We start from the raw sequence: 22,195 nt of genomic DNA on the forward strand, positions 1-22,195 counted from the left end.
AAATAGCCTCTGGTACAACCACTCTGTAAAATGAAGTGTGACTGTTGTTTAGTCTGCCTGTTTAATACTTCTTAAATCTCTAGAATATTAGAAAGGTTTGCTGTAACTGGTGATTTATAGATTGTTTAGGCCAGACTTCAGAGCTCTGCGGCCTCCCTTAAACACGCCAGTGACATTTTCAAAACACAAGGAGCCATTGATAGATTGCAAATCAGTTTTCACTCTTTTACTTGGTATGGTTCTGCAAACTTGGTTCTGCTTCTACTTGTTTCGTTTGGGTAAGGTTGCAGTGAAGGAAATTTTACTTTCTAAAGATCTTAATAGTACCTAGGGCCCCCTAACACAGGCAGTTTACTGTGAATCGAGGGTTTATTTCTGGAATACTAAAACCTTTTCTAGTCCAACACCAAGAGGTGCTGTGTGATTCTTGTTTATCTTATTCTTGAAAGTTTATTTGAAATTAGAAAGGGAAACTCCTACAGCTTTATTTGCATGAAAAAGAAAAGGCCAGTATTTTAATTATAGCAAGGGAGAGAGAGAACTTACAAAAAACTGAAAATAATCATAATCTGATGAATATATTTTTAAGGACTCACTATAGGGGCTTCCCTGGTAGCTCAGACTGTAAAGCGTCTGCCTACAATGCAGGAGAGCTGGGTTCTATCCCTGGGTTGGGAAGATCCCCTGGAGAAGGAAACGGCAACCCACTCCAGTATTCTTGCCTGGAAAATCCCATGGACTGAGGAGCCTGGTAGGCTACAGTCCATGGGGTCACAAAGAGTCGGACACGGCTGAGCGACTTCACTCACTATAGATACATTGGTCTTTCCAGGTGGCACTAGTGGTAAAGAATCCGCCTGCCAGTGCATGAAACCTAAAAGGCATGGGTTTGATCCCTGGGTTAGGAAGATCCCCTGTGGTGGGCATGGCAACCCACTCCAGGATTCTTGCCTGGAGAATCCCATGGACAGAGGAGCCTGGTGGGCTACAGTCCATGGGGGTCACAAAGAGTTGGACACAACTGAAGCAACTTAGCACACACACATAGGTACATCACTTGTTTGGCCATGGGGTGACAAAGAATGGGTAGGCTACTTTTTATTTTTATGTAGCTCCATGAATCTCAAAGATTTGGTCTTCAAAACAAACAAATCTTATTTAATGATAATTTATTTTCCTGTGTCTTTGATCAGTCACATATAACTGCCCATCAAAGCTTTGGTTGTTGTTGTTTAGTTGCTAAGTTGTGTTCAATTCTTAGACTGTGGACTGTAGACCACTAGGCTCCTCTGTCCATGGTTTAACTTGACGTAATTGTGTAACTTCAGCATTGTATAATTTCAGACAAATACAGAGAATCTTTCTGTGATAGGTAACCTGAATAGCCTAATTGTAGATGAATATATAGTTTCTTTTAGGCTTTTTGAGATATTGAAAATACCTTTTTCTTTCTGGATTGGCTGGAGCTTGGGGATATTCAGTAAATAGCTTATGGTTTAGTTTTGAAGATAAATATGATAAATAACAGAGAAAACAAAACAAGTAGTTGTTGCTGAGTGCCAAGTGGAGCAGTACAGATTCTAAGCATTGCAGCCATTTTATTACATAGAGAGGTTCCTGAGCTGAGCTATTGTAGTCCTGACAGGTAACTAGGACTGAGGAGAGGTATTCTAAGCAGGGAATAGTGGCTATAAGTGTGCCATGGCAGAAGTGTTGGCTGTTCATTGTGGGTACCATACAGTGAGAAGACAGTCTATCAGACAAATGTGTAGATACACAGAGAGCAGTTGGAGATTGTAGGTGGAAAAAGTAAGTGAGGGTCAGATACAAGATTCTGAGTTCTTTGCATTTGTACTCTGTACAGAGATGACATTGAAAATGAGAGGGGTCATTGAAGAGACCTTGAAATGGAGAAAATCAAGGACCTAGTGACTAGTTGTGCGGATTGAGAAGGAAGAAGCGTCTAAACTTTTGAGCTAGGACCAGAGTGTTACTATTATAACAAATAGAAAAGTCAGAGAGGAGCGCTTCAGTGAAATGATGCCAGAGATCTCTGAGGCTTTTCCTAAAAATTCCCAATTTCTCTGTGTGTCTCCTAACTGGACAGCACCTTTCCCATGGCCCTTCTCCCTTATCATTGAACCTGGCAGGATAAAGTGGAGTGAGGAAGCGTATTTAAGAGATCATGAGGTTTCCAGGCCTAATCACTTCACTTTACAGATAAGGAAATTGAGGACTTCAGATATTGTGACTTCCCTTGAGGCCACACAGCTAGGCTGGCCTCTTGGCACCATTTTCAGAAAATCTTCTAGCAAAGGTTTGTGTATATCATTCCTGTTTGTGACAAAGTGAGTTGTGTGTTTCCCCACCATAATTCAATTAGTTATTGACTTGATTCCCTAAATCGTTTTTTCACCTTCCTAAATCAATTAATAATTAAAATAATTCCTTTCCAGAGATCTGATTTTTTTTTTTTTTCTCTCTTTATCCATACACACCACGGCAAACTTCGAAGTAGTACACAATGGGCATTAATGCCAAACTCGGGTCTGCTCTGTTTAAAGGTTGTTTGAGGGGAGCTGTTTGAAGGGAAAGGGAATGATTAACATTAATTTAAATCTGGAATGATGGTTGGATGGCATCACCGACTCAATGGACGTGAGTTTGAGCAAACTCAGGGAGATGATGAAGGACAGGGAAGCCTGGCGTGCTGCAGTCCATTGGTCGCAAAGAGTTGGAGACGAGTGACTCAGCAACAAATTTGGAGTGAGGATACTTTCTGGGAGTCTTTTCCACAATTTTTAAAACAAGGAGGCTGTGTGATGAAGATAGGTAAAGGAATTGCTTCCTTTCTTTGCCCCTCGAAACCGTTCCCTATGACTTTTCACGCTTGGAACCCAGAATTCGTGTGACTGTCCGAAGAGAATGAGATTAGCCAATGCCCTGAATAAGTGAACTCTTGTTACGTTACGTTGTCTCACCCAGTCCAACACCTTAGCTGGAACCTGGGCAGAGTGCCCTCTCTTCCCTTTCCCAAGCCTCTTTCCTCATCCTACCCCTCAAGGCTGTCTCTCTCCTTTCACCCTTTCCCTCTGCTAGCGTCCCGCCCTTCCTTCCTCGGGGTCGGACAACCCCAGGCCCTCCGGGGCTGCTACCCGCCTACAGCTCCTCTCGGAAGCTCCGCCGCAGGAGGCTGAGAGGGTGGAGCTGAGTGAGCAAAAGCCCGGCCCCGCTGCGGGTTGGGCGGGGCTGGCGACCGAGACGGCGCCGTTGATAGGTGGGGGCGTGGCTTGCCACGGTGGGGCGGGGAACGCGGAGGGAGCCGGTGGGGGCGGGAGGCGCGGTGTGGAAGCCTGTGGAGTGTGGCGCAGCTGTGGCCGCGCTTCCCGCTCGCCACGCGCTGGGCGTCTGTCTCCGAAGGTAAGCGTGGGCAGGTGGCCCGGCGCCGCGCCGACCCTGTGGAGGCATCCTTGGCGGGCGCGCCAGAGGCAGGTGTGGTTTGGCCGGACGGGTCCCGGTACCACTTCCGCGCGGAGCAGGAGTGCAGGGCGCGGGCGGGCGGCCGGGTGGCGTGAGCCCCGGAAGGGAGGAAGGGAGGGAGACAGGGTCGGGTTCTAGCTTCGGAGCGCGGGTTAACCGCACTAGCTCCGAGCCACGAAACTCTTCCCTCCACCCACCACACAAATCTCGAGAGACCTCAGGTACTGCAGAGACTTTATACTTTGTAATGTACATGTCTAGCTCGTGGTTCAGAAACTGTAGAAGAAACTCGGCAGTGAGCTTACCGGGAGCCTTTATTTTGACTTCGTGTTACAAAGTTTGCAGGAAGAGTGCGGCTGGTAATGGGACTGTTATTTCAGCAAGGACACGGAGGCTTGCACAGGCAGTGGATTGTGGAGATTAAGCGGGCAGGCTTTTGAAGCTGGAATGTTGGGGTTTGAATCTACTTATTAATTATGAAAACCCCGGCAGTTTGCTTAACTTTTCTATGACTTTGTTTTTGCATGCGTATAGTGAGAATAATAATAGATGCAGCATTATAGGATTTTTTTCTGAGGATTAAGTGAGTTACTACTTAGTAGTGTCTGGCTCATGTTAGTCGCTCAGTCGTGTCTGACTCTTTTGAGGCCCCATGGTCTGTCCATGGAATTCTCCAGGCAAGAATTCTGGAATAGGTTGCCATTCTCTTCTCCAGGGTATCTTCCCGACCTAGGGATTGAACGTGGGTCTCCTGCATTGCAGGCATAGTCCACAGTAACTTGAGCCGTTTTATTATGCAATCAGATGGGCATTCATCTTCAAAGAAAAACCTTCCTGCAGAACCATTGCTTGGAGGTTGCTTTGGAACAGTTTTCAAAGACTGAATCCCACTGGAAAAGTTCTCATTACTATTCTGTCGTGCTAGAGATGTGATCCTCTCCCTTCTTCCAAATCAAAACCACTTTCAAATGATACCAAAACCTCAGCATCTTGAGGGTTGTTCTCAAAGAGGCATGAAGAAAGGCAGCACTTTTTCAGTGAGTGTAGCCTTATTTTAAGGAGAAGGCAATGGCACCCCACTCCAGTACTCTTGCCTGGAAAATCCCGTGGATGGAGGAGCCTGGTAGGCTGCAGTCCATGGGGTCGCTAACAGTCGGACACAACTGAGCGACTTCACTTTCACTTTTCACTTTCATGCCTTGGAGAAGGAAATGGCAACCCACTCCAGTGTTCTTGCCTGGAGAATCCCAGGGACGGGGGAGCCTGGTGGGCTGCCATCTATGGGGTCACACAGAGTCGGACACAACTGAAGCGACTTAGCAGCAACTTAGCTTAGCCTCATTTTAAGCACTAAACTCTGGTGCTCAAAAAGAAGTTCATCTCACTTTATACAGAACTTATAAGTCCTACTCCTTTGGGTGGGTACTTATTTATAATATAATTGCAAAATGAAGTAAACCAGAGTACATAAACTAACCATCATCATAAGAATCCTAACTTGCCAGGTTGAAACTCAGTATTGAAAGGAATCTGAAAAATCAGATGGGCTGCCCATCATAGATGAGAATCATACCCAAAGATCCAAAACCAGCAAGTGACAGGGCTTAGACTAGAATTCAGCTCTGCTGAGAAGCAGATTATAAAATCAAAGGATGATATTACTTCTGGTGTTGATGATAGTACTATTTTTATTTTTGACAGTTTTATGGTGCTGTGAATGATTTTTCTCAGCATCATCCTGCTTCATAGCTTAATTGCATGATTCATAATCATTCTTTAGCACCTTTGATTTAAATCACAAGTCTCAGAGTTGCCACATCAATGATTGCTTTGAGAACAAGATGATTGTCTTCAGCTTTGTACAAACATGTTCTAACAGCGCTTTAGTTTTGTTATTTTATACAGCCCTTTTCTCTCATGTAAGGAATGTAAACAGCTAGTGTAAACACATTGACCTTCTAGGCAGTTTATTATCATTGTGTTATTGGTGAAGTTTCCTTGGTTGGGTAAGATAGTTACCAAATGCTAGCGCAAGGAAATCAGACTTGAGTACCAGTCATGAAAGAGATACGTTGCAATTGCTACTAACTTCAAAAGCGTCCTGAAGTGAAATTATTTGGAGATACTGGTCTGTTGCTTGCTGACTGTCCCCTGGCTCCTTGTCGAGTCCACTCCCTCACCTGTAGGTATTTGTTCAGATGTTGCTGTATCAGTCAGACCCTCCTGTTTAAAATCCCATTCAGCCCTACTCTTCCTGTAATATGTATTTGCCTGTCTACTTGTCTGTTATCTGTTGTCTGCCACGAGACGGTAAGTTCCATGAGGACAGGGGTGCTTGCCAGTTGTGTCCACTGCTATTCCCGAAGTGCCTGGCACCAGGGAGGGTCACATGCCGGCATTTCCAGCTAGGACTAGTAATTACTTAAGCCAGTTCACCATTCATTTTGCCATGATCCACCCTCCCCCATTTCTAGTTATTTGTCCTGTTGTGTTAGCCGCTCAGTCGTGTCCAGCTCTTTGTGACCTCTTGGACTGTAGTCCACCAGGCTCCTCTGTCCATGGAATTCTCCAGGCAAGAATACTGGAGTGGGTTGCCATTTCCTTCTTCAGGGGATCTTCCTGACCCAGGGGTCAAACCTGGGTCTCCACATTGCAGGCAGATTCTTTACCGCCTGAGCCACCAGGGAAGCGAAACCTGGAGGCAGTGTTGATTCCTCCTTCTCCCTGGCACTCCATGTGCAGATAATAGCTACTGACTGAGTTCTCTTGTCAGTTTTTCGCAGTCCTGCCATTCCTATTGCTGCCATGTTCCCATGTCTTCATGTCCTCCTGGATTCCATTTCGCCCTCTACACTCAGCTCTACTAGCTCCCTTCTCGTTTGCCTTCACATCCTCACTTGCAGGATGAAATCCAGAGTGAGAAGGCTGGCGCTGAGTTCTCTGTAATGAGATCTCAAATCCACTTTTCAAGCCTGTGTCTCCCACATAGAAGAAAAGTGATTTCCAGCCTATACTTGTAAATGTGAAACTAAAATAAGGCTTTGATGGTGATTCCCTATAAAATTCCAGGGTTGCCTCACAACAGTTTCTCTTTCTTTTTTTATTAATAAGTAGGTCTTTTCCTCCGGGTGGGCAGGAATTCTGACAAATAGGACTATATGACTGTTACCTGTTTGTCCCGAGGACTTTTGCTGCTGTTTCTAAGTGCCCAGCCTTAAAAACCTCTCACATGTTACTGCTACTGCAGATACCTATATAGGTTTAGTTGGAAAATGTGTTTCCTGTCTCTGAAGTCTAGAGACTTTTATGACTTTTAAAGAACTTGCCACACTCTGATTGTAGTTCTCTGGGCATTTGTCTTTTCTTTTTTGGTACATACAAGGTCCTGGAGGACGGGAGGCATGTACACACAAATTCTAGTTACTTTTTTGAGGAAAGCAAGCTATGTACCCACTTAGCTCTTTTTAAAATAAAATAAAGTTCACCTTAATAGGTCTTTAAATCATGAAATATTGAGCCTCAGCGATCATTTCTACAAGGTGGACACTCCAGGAAGAAGGCAAAGGAAGCTCAGTTCTAGAAAAATTTTTAATGCAAGTTACTGAGGTCTGGATTTTTGGAAGGGAGAGCAATAGACCCAACACCCATGTAGGCTGCCAGGCCCAAGTTTAAAAACAAATACACAGACTCACTCAGAAAACCATTAGAACAAGATAGAGTCATGGAGCCATCTGCAGCTTTGGATTTTCTTGTGAAGAGTTATTCCTAAGCTGTATTTTGTATTTGCATCTCTTGACATGAATAATACTGTCTCCCTTTGTTTTCTGAGCTGGAAGACTGAACATTCTTTCTGACCTGCAGAGAGCAGTTTACCTTCTTTTCCTTCATTGTTTCATAAAATGTTTGTGCTTCTTTTGTTGTTTATTTTCTGGATATATACAGAGGATAAATGCCAGAAGCTTTTAAATTCTTCAGAGAAAGGTGATAGATACAAGATTCTTAAATTTGTCTATTGTTGAGGCTTCCGGTTTTATTAAGTCTTCTGTCAGCATTTGGTTTCATATATTTTGCTTCATTTCATTATAAACATGCCCTTGCACATATTCTAGCTGAGTGATTGCTTTTATTTTACTTGTGATTTTTTTATTTCCTAATAGATTAAATCTTATTTACGGAAGTTGTGTAGACATTTCTGCAGTTTAATTTTCTTTCCTTCTCTTTTGCCTCCCAAACCTCAACTGGAGTTTTTCCATTCTAGGGCACTCATGAGCCTAATTTATTTTCTTACAAATATCTTCTAAATTTATTTTACCATTGCTGGGATGAATGTGTAGTTTCTATTGACAGGAAAGAGTTGGTAGGGAAAAAAAATACACATACGTTAAGTCCTAATTTTTGTGGATTTTTAAAATAATTATTTTTGGACTATAGTTGATTTACAGTGTTTTGTTAGTTTCAGGTGTACAGCAAAGTGAGTCAGTTTCGCATATACGTATATCTACTCTTTTTTAGATTCTTTTCTCGTATTGGTCCTTACAGAATAATGAGTAGAGTTCCTGTGCTATACAGTAGGTCCTTACTAGTTATCTATTTTATATATAGTAGTGTGTATATGTCATTCCCAATCCCAGTTTATCCCCCTTCCCTTCTATAGGTTTGATTTCTACATCTGTGACTCTTTCTGTTTTGTAAAGAAATTCATTTCTACCATTCTTATAGATTTACATACAGGTGATATCATATGATATTTGTCTTTCTGTGTCTCACTACACTCAGTATGGCAGTCTCTAGGTCTATCCATATTGCTGCAAATGGCATTATTTCATTCTTCCTTATGGCTGAGTAATACTCCATTGTGTATTTGTACCACATCTTTATTCACTCCTCTCTTGGAATTTAGGTTGCTTTCATGTCTTAGCTATTGTAAATAATGTTGCAGTGAACATTGGAGTGCATTTATCTTTTTGAATTATGGTTTTCTCCGGATATATGCCCAGGAGTGGGATTGCTGGATCATATAGTCCTATATTTAGTTTTTTGAGAAACGTCCATACTGTTCTCCATAATGTACCAATTTACATTCCCACTAACAATGTAGAAGGGTTCCCTTTTCTTCACACCTTCTCCAGCGTTTATTTTTTGTCGATTTTTTGATGATGGCCATTCTGACGAGTGTGAGGTGATACCTCACTGTAGCTTTGATTTGCATTTCTCTAATAATTATTGATATTGAGGATCTTTTCATGTGTTTATTAGCCATCTGTGTGTCTTCTTTGGAGAGATGTCTGTTTAGATCTGCTGCCCATTTTTTTGATTAGGTTAAGACCTAATTTTTGAAATGTTAAAACTTTAAGGTAAAAATCTGCATCTTTACTAAAAACAGCTAATGTGAGGTCAGGATTTAAAGCAAACATACTACAATTTAAATTTAAAGTGTACTATAATTTAAATTTGTAATTGACTGTAAATTTTGTCTTTGGGAAATTTCTTCTAATGTGCTAACCAGTGAAATTTTACTGTCAGAAAAGAACCTTGAAAGCAAATATTTGCTTTGGAGTAAAGTATCCTTTATCACACCGTATAATCATCTGTGTTTACACTGAGTCTTCTTTGTTTATAAAACGCCTTAGTTAAAGGTGTTATCAGATAGAATCATTCATGCAAATATTTGAAAGTTGTAGCATAGACTAATTATATATCTGTGGCACTTGGTAAGCACTGTGTAACTATCTGTTAAATTAAGTAAGTCTATATGTTTTAAGGAAAATTTTATTAAGATACTATAGTATATTAGTATGTATGGTAATAGAATTGATCTAATGAAAGGGGAGAAATGGGTGATTCTGGAGACTGATGAAGGAATAATGAGGCAGTGGCTGCTTTGAAGATCTTACTTACCTTCTTTAGCAAATTAGAATTCCCAAGTGTTTCTTTCCACCCATTTGTTGAAAGAATAAACAAGCTAATGTATATTGGGGTTTACTGAGTGTGTGGTAAAGAAGTCACAAAATTTGCACTATAGTTGGGTCTCAATAAACAAGTCACATGCTATCTTAGATGTAAATGCTAAAATGGAAAGCCCAGGATGATGACAGAAAATTCATTTGGGGAAGGAGCACTTTAGTTAGGGTGATCGTGAAGGCTTGTAGGAGAAAGTGACCTTTGAACAAAGGCCTCAATGTGAAGGGCTGAAGAGAAAGCCTTCCATCTAGGCAGAGGGGACCCAGCCAGGGACCAGAGACCGGAGTTGGGAACATGCTCAGTGAGTGTGAGCCTTGGAGAGAGGCTGTTCTGATTGGAGTCTAGTGATTGCAGGGTTAAGAGCCCTGGTGCAAGGCAGCTGGAGAGGTAGGAAGTGGTTAGGTCACATGGGTGCTTGTAGGCTGTTGACAGTAATTCAGAGTTTGGATTTTATTCTAAGGGCAGGGGGAAGCAATAGAAAGAGTTTAAGGAAAGGAGTGAAATTATCAGATTTACAGTGACTTTAAAAAATTGCTCTGGCTACTGTGGGAAGAATGGATTGAAATGAGATTAGAAGAGATACAAAGCTGAAGGTGCTCCCAGGACACTCTGCGATGTGATGGTTATGGTTGTCTTTGTGGGGGTTTTTTTGATTGGTTTTTGTTTTTCTGTGTGGTTTTTTTTTTTTTTTTGGAGTTTTGATGCTTCCTTAATCTGAATTCTGCCAACCTCCGCAGTCAGAAGCAGCTTTATCCTAGCCTTCCTAGGGCCTGCGGTGTTTTATTACCACTGCTGGTTCCATGCCACTTGCCCCTGCACTTTTCTCTTGCCTCATACACGCACCCATCTACCTATTTCCCTGCCAATGATCATACTCCCCCAGAGAATCATCTCTGGAAGTGTTCTGGGTGGGAATGTGCTCCCCTCAACAGTGCAAAAGCGTGGGAAGCTGAGAATAGGGCAGGTGTTCTGGTGATCGGGACCCCAAGATAGTGGCTTTGGGAGGCTGATGAGGGTAGAGCAGAGCATTGCTGCTGCAGTTCACATCCTTGCCCTGTCAGTTCTGGAACCAGTGAAGGGACATGTTAGTTGGCATGAGGTTAAGGCCTTCCTCTTTCTCCTAGCAGTTTTGATTTTAATAGTGGAGAACAAAGGATTGTCAGCAGTCACTTCTGCCTCCTCACTCAGTCCCTTCCTTAAGTATCTAATAAAATGCAACCAGTTTTCAGAAAACCAACAAATTCATGTAACTTTTGTCCAGATTCTGGAACACTCCTATCAAATTGCTGGGTGCAGACTATTCTATATTGTGTCCCCACATTGGATATTGTGCACACTTTATTTCTGATTCTTGTATCACTGTTCTTTATCCAGAATCAGGATAAAAGGTGTCTCAAATAAGAGTTGCAGTAAGGAAAACTAGGACTGTTTTGTGATTACAGAATGAGAGCGAAATCAAAGAGGAGGGTGGGGTGAGAATTAGAATAAAGTAGGAAAACAGGAAAAGTTGTAACTGATTCATCATGTGTTAGGCTGGGGAGGTTACTATGTATCTTTCATTGGCAGATCCTGTTAGATTTTTCAGTTCTTCTGCAATGAACTTAGTTTATAGATGTGACAAAGAGGTGCTTTGTTTCTGTTGAAACATTTCCAATATATTTGGAGCTGGTAGTCTGTGAGGGGGAAGTAAACAGATTTAGATTATATACTCTTATGTAAACTTTCAATGAAGTAACCAGTTGGCTTGGGGTAAGAATGTCCTAGGAAGCTGCTTTTAATATAGTTTAAAAGCAGACCTACCCACTTGACTTATAGCCTTCTCAGGAGTAATTCCTGCCCTCATCCCCCAATTATTTTTCTTGAATTCTCTAGGTAAATCCCCCTTCCCCAGAGCAATTCTCATACCAGTCCCCAAGCCATGCCCAGGGTCTGCATGAATTTTCTCTTCCTTCACCGTCTCTGTCAGTTCCCTCCTTTGGATCCTTGTTTCCAAACACACAGTGTCCACTCATGTTCCTGCTGATGAAGAAAACCTGTAGGTCCTCCAGGCCTGCTCCTTCTGCTCGAAACAGGATCATTATTAAATTCCCATTGTGCTTTGGTATGAATCACTGACCCCTCTCTGTCGTGTTGAGTTGAGTGGATGCTGATAGTTACGAATGCACCTACCTTGTAATTTTGGGTAGGCCCCATTAGTCAATACTGAACAGTCTCTGTGATTGTGGAAGAAATGAGTTAAGAAGGGCTCTGCTTTTATTGTAGAGGGAAAAGCAGAAGAATCTTCTGACTTTCTTATGAACTGTGTTTTTTTTTTTTTTTCTGCTGTCTGAAACAAAGATGGACACAATCCAGGCCAATAATTGCATACAGTGGACAAAAAGGTGAACATGGTGATGAAGGGGGAGAATAAGTCTTAATTAGTTATCTATTTTAATCAATATTTATCCAACATTTTTAATATAACTTGAATTTGGAGATTTCTATCATGAAATTTCATCTTTTTTCATATTTCTGCTTTTCGTAGGCCCACATTTTTTTAAAGTTTTTATTTATTTTTTTAACACCAAAAACATTTGGTATTGGGAGTATAGCCGATTAACGATGTTGTGATAGTTTCAGGTGGACAGGGAAGGGACTAAGCCATACATATACAGGTATCCACTCTCCCCCAAATTCCCCTCCCATCCAGGCTGCCACATAACATTGAGCAGAGTTCCATGTGCTATACAGTAGATCTTTGTTGGTTGTGCATTTTAACTGTAGCAGTGTGTATATGACCATCCCAAACTCCCTAACTATCCCTTCCCCCTGCAACCGTAAGTTCATTTTCTAAGTCTCACAGGCCCAATATTTTAAAAAATTGAATTTATTAATGCTCAAAAAAAATCCTATGATAAGATCTATTTTGGTATTTTCTTTATTTCATAATTTAGCTCTTGATTGTCCTAGTGATGGGACCACCACCACTCACAGCTGGCTCTGTTCCAGGCTTTTGATTAGATGTTGAGGGTGATGGTCTCAGCAGCACTCCCTGTCGCCTCCTGGTGGCAGAGTTGAAAGCTGCTTTTCCTGTGTGCGGCTCTCTTTCTGTAACTCCATGGTTAATGGGCACTTGGTGCTCCATTGCCTTGCCTCCAAAGGTGATTTAGAAGGGATGTGTGCAGCAGAAGTGTAGGAAATTGAGAGGCGGCGTGTGCACACTGGGCTCTTGGTGAGAGCCGTGTTCACATCCCAGTGCTGCCACCCAGAGGTCTGTGAGGATGTGGACCTGGTAGCCTCAGTTTCTTCATCTGTAAAATAGGAATAATGACCCTTGACTTCTTGGGTTGCTGTGAGAAGTAAGCTATGTGTTGGATGTGAACACTTGAAACAGTGCCTGGTGTTAGCACTCAATAAATGTTACTTTCTCAACCTTAACAGTATTGACATTATGGACCAGGTAATTTTTTTTTTTCCTGGCCATGCTGCCCAGCATGTGAGATCTTAGTTCCCTGACTAGGGATTGAACCTGCATCCCCTGCTTTGGAAGTGCAGAGTCTTAACCACTGGATTGCCAGGGACGTCCCTTTTATTTATTATTGTTACTTATTTGTTAATTTTGTTGGGGAGGGGTACCAGGTAACTTTCTGTTGTAGGAGCAATGCAGGATGCATGGCATCATCCTTGACCTGTAGCCACTAGCAGCCCCCCAAACTATGACAACCAAACATGTCTCCATTCGTTGACAGATATCCCCTGTTGAGAACAACCATACATACAACATTTACTAGCTGTGACAGTATCTTGGCAAAGCATTCTCACCCCTAAGCTCCTCTGAAAGTTCTTTTCTTATCTGACCCACTTTGTTTTGTTATATTGAACATGTCTGAGTTCATTCATGGTGTCGGGGCTTCCCAGGTGGCTCCGTGGTACAAGAATCCGCCTGCCAATGCAGGACACATAGGAGATGTGGGTTTGATCTCTGGGTTGGGAAGTTCCCCTGGAGAAGGGAATGGCTACCCACTCCAGTATTCTTGCCTGGAAAATCCCATGGACAGAGGAGCCTGGCAGACTGCAGTCCATAGGATCCCAGAGTGGAAATGGACTGAGCGACTTCACACACACATCTGAACTCAGTCTCCTTAGAACCATGTGACCTCCCTTAGGCAAGCCAGCTGCCCCTGGGAACCAGTCTGCAGGATGATCTTGTGACTCTCCAGCAGAACGAAGGCAGACTGTTTTTCTGTTCCTCTTTGAGAGGCCCTCCATACCTCTGAACCTGCCCCAGAGTTCCAACTTTGATTCTCATGTGAACACATGGCTCTTTGTTCTTTTCTTTCTTAGTGTGGGATTCCTTTTTTTAATTAAACTTTTAATAGTAGAATAGTTTTTTTTTTAACTTACAAAATTGTAACAAAGATAGTAGTACAGAAGTACCCATGTACCCAACATCCATTTTTCCCTATTAATGTTGTTATTATCTGGCAGCACCATGCAGAGGATCTTAGCTCCCAGATCAGGGATGGAACCCACGCCTCTGGCAGTGGAAGCACAGAGTTTTAACCCCTGGACTGCCAGGGACGTGCCTAGAGTGAGATTCTTATATCAGTCCTCTTCTCACTCCATTTTATTGAGCTGCCTGGCCATTAGATTTTTAATTGCTTCAGAATTTTAATTGCTTCAGTTTTACAGAATAAATACACCTTAAGTATACAGTCATAGCAAAATTGCTTTTTCAAAATTTTGCTTCTGACCATTTAAAAACGCATCCATGAACCTTCTTCATTGCTTCCCAGAGGGCTCTTTAGAGCATACATGTGTTGTTGAGGTAGAGTGATCTAAAGGATAATGGTCCTAAAGTCAGACCACTACTGGCTCTAATCCTGACTCCACCGCCTCAGGAGGTTACTTCATCTTTTTATGCTTCGGTTTCTCCTTGGTTTCCTCTCAGTGGAGCTGCTGTGAGGAGCAATCAGGTTAACACATGTAAAGCACAGTCTGGGTTATCATCTTGCTTAGACACTAAATATTAAATATTGTTAGGTTGCAGGTTCGACTCAGCTTAAGGAGAGCCAGTGTGGTATAGCAAATGAATACATATGGATTTGGGGAGTCACAGATTTGAGTTGGAATCACCTGTTTGCTGGATACTAGTGTGGACAAATGATTTGATCTTTGTACGATTTCTTCACAGCAATAATTTCATTATTCTAACTCCCTTTTTCAGAGAAAATTGAGGCAGACAAGTGTGATATCTTTCAAACATCTGTTCCCATACCTGCCTGGCTTTATAATTTGCAAAATAAATTTGCAGTCTTTAGTTGCAGCATGGGAACTCTTAGTTGCGACACATGGGACCTGGTTCCCTTACCAGGAATCAAACCTGGGCCCCTCTATTGGGAGCTCAGAGTCTTAGCCACTGGACCACCAGGGAAATCCCTGCCTGGCTTTATCTTTAACAAGCCTGAGGATCCATGACGATCTGCGTGCATGTCCCTTTTGTGTGTTCTCAGAGTGTACCATGCATACATCTAAAATCATACTTAACCAACTATCATAAATTCTGTATAACCAACTATCATAAGTTCTGTATTGCTTATCATTCTACCCCATTTGTCAAGTTCCTTGCAGATAGAGTTTTCTCTTTGTCTTTGTGTTGCTTAGTGCGCAATGAAAGCTTAATAAGTATTTGTTGAATGAGGAAATATAAATTCATTTGAAGCAAATTGTAATGTATTTGATCCAGTTTACTGACTGACTGACTGAACAGTGCTAGGTTTCATCATCGCAAATCCTTAAAACAACCTTGTGAAGTAGGCATTGCTAGCTTCATCTGCTAGATTAGAAAATTGGAACTCCTATCATTTAAACTTATGTAAGGACTCAAGGTAGAAAATTGTGTATTTCATCCCCATAAGAGCTGTGGTCATAGAAGAAAGGGCCTCCCAACAGGAGCTTCGGCCTTAAGAGAGAGAGGAACATAGCAGCGGCCATGCCACAGCCTGCCCAGGAGGGAGCAGGGCGAGGAGACGCATGTCCTGATGCCCTTCTTTCCACCCCATGTCCTGCCAGTGCCTCTCTGGATTAAATCAGCCGGCAGCCAGAGGGCCAGGGAACCTGTGTGGTGCGGGCTGTGGTGGTCACTGTCCTAGGTTATGGAGTGTGGGGTGGAGCAGGGTGGAGTCTGAAAAGGAAAACAGAGAACGTCAGTGCAGTCTTCCTCTTTCTGTCCCTTAGCATTCGCTCACACTTGGTGCATAAAGCTTCTGTTCTTGACTCAGGAAACTCAAGGTCCTGTAGTCACTTCAGCCAGTTCATTCATGCTCCCACGTGGAGTCATTGCTAGTGTTCTTCACGTAAGGTGATAGAAAAAAACGAAAATAAAATGCAGCCGCTGTCTGCAGTCTACAGATGCAGTCTCAGCATCTGTAGCTAGTCCTCTGGCTCAAATGGCTCATCATTCCTTTTTTTCTTCTAATACTTACTTTCTGTTCCCCTTACCCTCTGCCTGGTCAGTCATTGTTTACCGGATGTCAAGGGTTGTGCTAGTTTTCTCCAGCAAAAACATCCCATTGGCATCACCATCTGATTAAATTTAGAATCATCCGTAGTCGTGCCCTAAGATCTTTGAGCCAGGTAAACAGACCCGTAAATGTGAGTGTAGTAGGAATCAACACCCCTGTATCCTTCAGGTTTTTGACAGTGGCACTGGTTTCTGAGCTTCTCCAGGGATGTGATGAAGTTTTCGATTTGCTTTCTTAGTGGGGAGACGGGGGAGAGGTTCAAGGATTCCTTCACCTTTTTTCCATGATGGATTTTATGACACAGAACAGGGAGCCAATTTAGGGATCTGGCCAGTGACTAAGTGTATCTATTTCCACTAAAATTCTAGGACTAGGAAAATAACCACAGGACAGGCCAGTGCTCCCATTGGACCCACCATGCGATAGATACCAGGGTTGACTTTATCTCTCACCTGCTCTCTGGAGTGAGATGGGTGCTCTGACTGGAGGGCTATGTTTTAGGTTTCCTGGGACTATAGTCACTTCAGAGCTAGTGTCTGGTAACCTTTGGAAAATCCTCGCTCTTCTCTTTCCCAGTGGCCAGTCACCCTTGTGAATGCCTGCAGGTACTTCTTAAGTAAGGTCTGGAGAAAGCGTGATGGGGTGCACGTGTGGGTATGTCTAGGGCCACAGTAATCTTATGTTTAGATTACCGTGAATGTACTCCCTTATGTGTACCTCAGACTCCTGGTAAAATTGTTGAGATTCTTCACATTTTTTGGTGTAAAGTTGATCTCCTCTCAGAGTGGGCTTTGAACTTCTTTCTGGGCTCTTTTGGCATGTAATTCCCGTTAGGAGGCAGTGAGGGATGGTGGGGCAAAGAGAAGTCGTGAAACAATTTGAAAGGGCTTATGGGAGGGGACTTAGGAGGCCGTGTCTCCTCAGAGGACAGGTCGCTACTTTCAGCTGAGATGTTTGGCCAACTGTGGAGTTAAACACCCTTGTTGTTCAGTTGCTTGGTCGTGTCCGACTCTTTGCGACCCCATGGACTGCAGCATGCCAGACTTCCCTGTCCTTTACCGTCTCCCGGAGCTTGCTCAAGCTCATGTCCGTTGAGTTGGTGATGCCATCAACCATCTCATCCTTTGTTGTCCCTTCACCTCCTGCCTTCAGTCATTCCCAGCATTAGGGTCTTTTCCAATGAATCAGCTCTTCGCATCAGGTGGCCAAAGTATTGGAGCTTCAGCATCAGTCCTTCCAATGAATATTCAGGGTTTATTTCCTTTAGGATTGGCTTGTTTGATCGTCTTACTGTCCAAGGGACTCTCAACAGTCTTCTCCAACACCACAGTTCAAAAGCATTAATTCTTCGGTGCTCAGCTTTCTTTATGGTCCAACTCTCACATCCATACATGACTACTGGAAAAACCATAGCTTTGATTATATGGACCTTTTTTGGCAAAGTAATGTCTGTGCTTTTTAATATGCTGTCTAGGTTTGTCATTGCTTTTCTTCCAAGGAGCAAGCCTCATCTTTATCTGCCCAAGTGCCTGCATCTGTGATTTAGGGTCATTCACTTTTCCAGCTCTTGCCCTCATGTTAGCATAAGAGATTTTACAGCGTTGCATATTTAATTGGTTCTGCAACCCTTGTCATCAAACCATGCCTTGATTTTTACTTGTATCAGATTAGCAGCTGTTAGGGGAAAAGGGCTCATTTAGAACAGCCATAGGTTTTCCGCTCATCTATTTGGGAATTCACAGCTTTCAGTTGGTCATTTGTTTTGTGTATATTCTCAGGGACAGTCAGAAGCAGCTACAGTTCAGGTCACTATTTTTGAAATCAACATTTTCATCATATACTTGACCTTATGGCACCTTGCTCACCACTTGTACTTCATCGTGGGACAGGAAGTTTGAATGGTCTTGGTATCACTATGTGCCAGATTGTCAGTTTCCCCTCCCCTCCCTCCATTGTAATGTTATCAGGATATTGATCAAACATGCATTTCATTTTTGAGGGTCAGTTTTCTGGGGTCATTCTTGGTGCATTTACTGGAGTAGAAGGGACTCGAACAAAGGGACTATTGACTAAGCTGATGGGGGCAGAGGTGAGAGAAGCAACAGGACATGGGGAAGCACCCTTCTCACAGTGTTTGGAAGCCGTTACTGCTCCCAGGCTTTCAGCTGTAGCTTGAGAGAGGTCACCTGGTGGGAGCCAGACAGGCCTTGTTTTAAGTCACTTAACCTCTCTGTGTCTCAGTTGCCTCATTTGTAAAATGGGAGTAAATAATTGGTTACTAGACAGGTTCCCAATTGGAAGCAGACTTCACCAGTTCCTCTTGATGCTAGGAACTTAAAAACCACCCTTTGAAAACCCTACTCTCAGTCCATCACAATAGAGTCCTTTCAGGTGAGAGTTAACCCTTGGTCCATAGGAAACGTGGTTGTAAATGCTCCCGGAAATTCTTAGTAGAGAAGAAAGTGGACGATTTAGCTATTGAAAGGGACATAACAGAAACTATGTCTCTAACCTGGGCTGAGACTTAAGATCAAAAGTTAAATTCCTGCAAGAAGAGGGATAAAATGGGTTCTGTGAGCCAGGAATGACAAATCAAGGTATTTTAAAATCATTTTGCTAATCAGTTCTTTTTTTTTTTTTTTTTCTGTTGGTTAAGGTTGCATGATGGAGTTTGAACATTACCTCAAGAGGTTTTATGTTTTGGATTAGCTAATTGTGTTTGTCCTCTGCTGACTGTTTCTTTGGACTCGCTTCTTCGTGTCCTTCTGAGGCAATAAACTCAAAGGGATTATACCATGGACTACAAGGAGAGCTGTCCAAGTGTAAGCATCCCCAGCTCTGATGAACACAGAGAGAAAAAGAAGAGGTTTACTGTAAGTATGTAATGTGAAGTTCATGGGACAAAATTGAATGTAGAGAATATTTCCATTTCTGCTTTTCTTCCTGAACCTAGAATGGCTTCCCCTAGACTTGGCAGCTTATCTTTCAAATGATGTGTCCTCCACAGTCTTCTCTGTGTACTGTGATGGAATACAGTTTCCTTTTCAGTGTAGATTTTTGCCTGTTTCCCTATCTCTTCAGAGATGCTTGTGAACTATCCCTTCAGAGATGCTTGTGAACTGTCCGATAGACCCTCTCAATCGAAAATGTGCATACGAGTGGTTCTGTGGCACATACACTTCTCAGGATCTGTGGACTCTGAAAGTCATTGATTCCATGTGAAGAACCACTGTCTTAATTTCCACATATCTTTCTTAAGACATTTGTCATTGTAAGATTTTTTTTTAATGTGGATCATTTAAAAAATATTTATTGAATTTGTTACAATTTTGTTTCTGTTTTATTTTATTTTATTTTTTGGCCCCAAGGCATGTCAGATCTTAGCTCCCTGGCTAGGAATCAAACCCGGATTTCCTGCATTGGAAGGTGCAGTCCTAATCACTGGACTGCCAGGGAGGCCCTGACATTTGTCATTTTCTACCTCATTGAAAAAATATTTAATCTCTTTTTTCACCAGAGAGGCAAAGTCCATTTCTAATTTTACCTTTTATTATCATGGTGGTAACTCAGTGGTAAAGAATACGCCTGCTAATGTAGGAGACACAGGAGATGTGGGTTCAATCCCTGGGTGGGAAAGATCCCCTGGAGGAGGAAGTGGCAACCCACTCCAGTATTCTTGCCTGGAGAATCCCATGGACAGAGGAGCCTGGCGGGCTACAGTCCAGGGGGTCACAAAGAGTCAGAAACGACTGCGCAATGTATCACCTTCTCCTCATCAGCTACTATAGGACTTTATAAAGAGCAAGCAATGGGTATTTGGCTGAGTCAGTATATCAGTGACTGCTGTTGGGAAACACTCACTTTTTTATTTAGTGTAATGCCACATTATTAGTATTTAGTCTGGCAGTCTTGTTAGTATATAGAGATCTGCTGTCTTCCTTTTCCTCAAAAACTGTCATTTATCTTGTCTGTAACAGATCTGTTCTTCCTTGTAAGGCCCCACCCACTGAGCACTATGAAGAAACTCATTTAACCCCATCCTGTTTAACAGTTTGACTGAAAATGTAAGCAGTTCTTTTAAGTAAAAACGCCTAGGCTGTCTTTTTCATTGTGGTCTCTTTCTCTTATGTGAACACATGCTCCTTCTCCAGCTTGGCATCGTGGTTTGTGGCCAGAGAGGTGTCCCCTTTCACAGTGTTTGTTCAGTGGATGACTGACCTCATGGTAGCCTGGCAAATGCCGGCTTTCTTGTCATCCTCTAGATCTTTGCCATTCCAGGTGTAGAGTGACGGGTCTGGTGAATCTCTGGCTGTGGTTGACCTGATCCAACCCTGGGCCTCATGCCTGCATCCACCACTGGCATCCGCCGTTGACGGACTGATCTGTAATCTGTTCTTTGTTGGCTTGGCGAGTGGGGGTGACTGACTGCTGACTTAGCTTCCCCTTGGCCCCGTGGTGGCTGTGGAGCCCACTGAGGCTCTGTGTGCCCTCCACTGCTCCTCACTCAAGTGGTCTGTCCTGGGCTCTGACCACTGGGCAACCTGGCCCCTGCCAGAGTCCACATCACAGGAGGGGTTGAGGAGTTAAACTAAACCCTCTGACCACTCCAGTCTGCCTTCTTAACGAGGTAGGGGCCCCCTAATGGTGGTTTTCTCCCAGAGCCTCAGACAGAGAGCTGGGAACAGCCCTTCCATTTTCTGTTCTCCCTTCCTTAATGAACATGCTTCCACAGCCTGCATGCAAGCCCAGAGCAGAGAGATTGCAGCATGGGTCTGGCCATTTGACTCTCCTCAGACATTGTAGCATTATCTTCAGCGTTTATTCCACATTCATATAAGCCAGTTTTAGAGACATCACGTTGGATTTCTCTGGCGGTCCAGTGGTTAAGAATCCGCTTGCTAATGCAGGGGACAAGATTTTGATGTGTGGTCTGGGAAGATCTCACATGCCTCAACAGCTCAGCCCTCTCTCTGGAGCCCACATGCCACAACTACTGAAGCCCGTGTGCACTAGAGCCTCTGCTCTGCAACAAGAGTAGCCACCGCAGTGAGAACCCCACGCACCACAACTAGAGAGGAGCCCCCGCTCGCCGTAACTAGAGAGAGCCTGCGCACAGCAATGGAGACCCAGCACAGCCAAAAGTAAATAAATATTAGAGGAAAAAACCATCATATTGATGTTAAACCAGAGATCAGTATACTTTAGGTAGCAGAGTAGAATGTGCAGTTTTCATTCCTTCCATCTCCTTATTTTTAACTTTGGTAAGTTCTCTCCTTCAAGGACAGAACCTCCTGCCGAGTTTGTTGGAAGCTCATCCATAGCAGATACATGCAGTGGGTTATCTCAAGGGTCCTGTTTTTCATGGTAGGAGTATTTCCTTGTCTTCTGTGAAAGGGTGAGGGAGGCCTCTAGCGTCACTCTTACCAGCTATTCCCAGAGCTGTCCCTGGAGTTCTCTGAGGCTCCCTCTAGATCACCTTGTTCACCTCCTCCTATCGGATGCTCAGATGGTACCTTGTCAAAGAAGGACTTTACTGACCACCTGCTATACAATAGCACCTTCACACGTCACCCTGCCCCTTCACACGTCACCCTGCCTCTTTACACTCTGTCCCACTTACCCTGTTTAGCTTTTTAATAGCAATTATCACCACCTGACATACCTTTAGGTTTATTTATGTGCACTTCTCCTGAACTTGTTCTTTGAAGCAACAACTTCCCTCACTATCATTTCACCAGTATCTAGATCAGACATGGACATTTAGTAAGTGTTTGTGGCATTGAAGTTGAATGAGAAAGGAGGGTTCTTGTGTTTGTTGCTGACCACTGTAGTACAGTCCTCGGTCCTCGACAAGCTTGGTTCTAGTCAGTGCAGATAGACCCCACCCAACCCAGCACAGACTCTGTCCAGCTTCAGCATGTCTGTGTAATACTGGGAACAAAAATAGACACTGCGTTAACTCTTCAGTAATATTTTTATGAATAGTTCTCATGTGCCTTTTAAATGACTTTATTCAGTTCAGCTTCGCTCAGAAAAATGCACTGCATTCTAGAAAGTCTTGACTTAAACCAAGTCTAAATTATACTTTGATTTATCCACTCAGAGAACTGTCCTTGAGCTTTTTTCTTATGCCAGCTGCTGTTCTAGGCATTGGAGATAAGTGGGTAGCAAGCATGATGGCAGTCCTTGCTCTCAAGGAACTTAAATTCTGGTGCAAGACAAGCAACAAGGAAATCTTTTTAAAAAAAAAC

General features: G+C 43.1%; 1 protein-coding gene across 4 annotated transcripts in view; it reads left to right on the forward strand.

The window, feature by feature from the left end:
- SGK3 (serum/glucocorticoid regulated kinase family member 3) overlaps positions 1-22,195 on the forward strand; it is a 110,495-nt gene that overhangs the window by 45,650 nt on the left and 42,650 nt on the right. For 2 of the 4 annotated variants that reach the window (XM_019973956.2, XM_070802619.1), the window contains exons 1-2: positions 3,290-3,420; positions 18,601-18,817. In XM_019973956.2, the coding sequence (XP_019829515.1) occupies positions 18,740-18,817 (78 nt within the window). In that variant the 5' untranslated portion in view covers positions 3,290-3,420; positions 18,601-18,739. Of the gene's footprint in view, positions 1-3,289; positions 3,421-18,600; positions 18,818-22,195 lie in introns of those variants that run through there. The other 2 variants (XM_070802617.1, XM_070802618.1) reach the window with 1 other exon arrangement.

Source organism: Bos indicus, chromosome 14 (assembly GCF_029378745.1).
Source record: "Bos indicus isolate NIAB-ARS_2022 breed Sahiwal x Tharparkar chromosome 14, NIAB-ARS_B.indTharparkar_mat_pri_1.0, whole genome shotgun sequence".
Taxonomy (NCBI): domain Eukaryota; kingdom Metazoa; phylum Chordata; class Mammalia; order Artiodactyla; family Bovidae; genus Bos; species Bos indicus.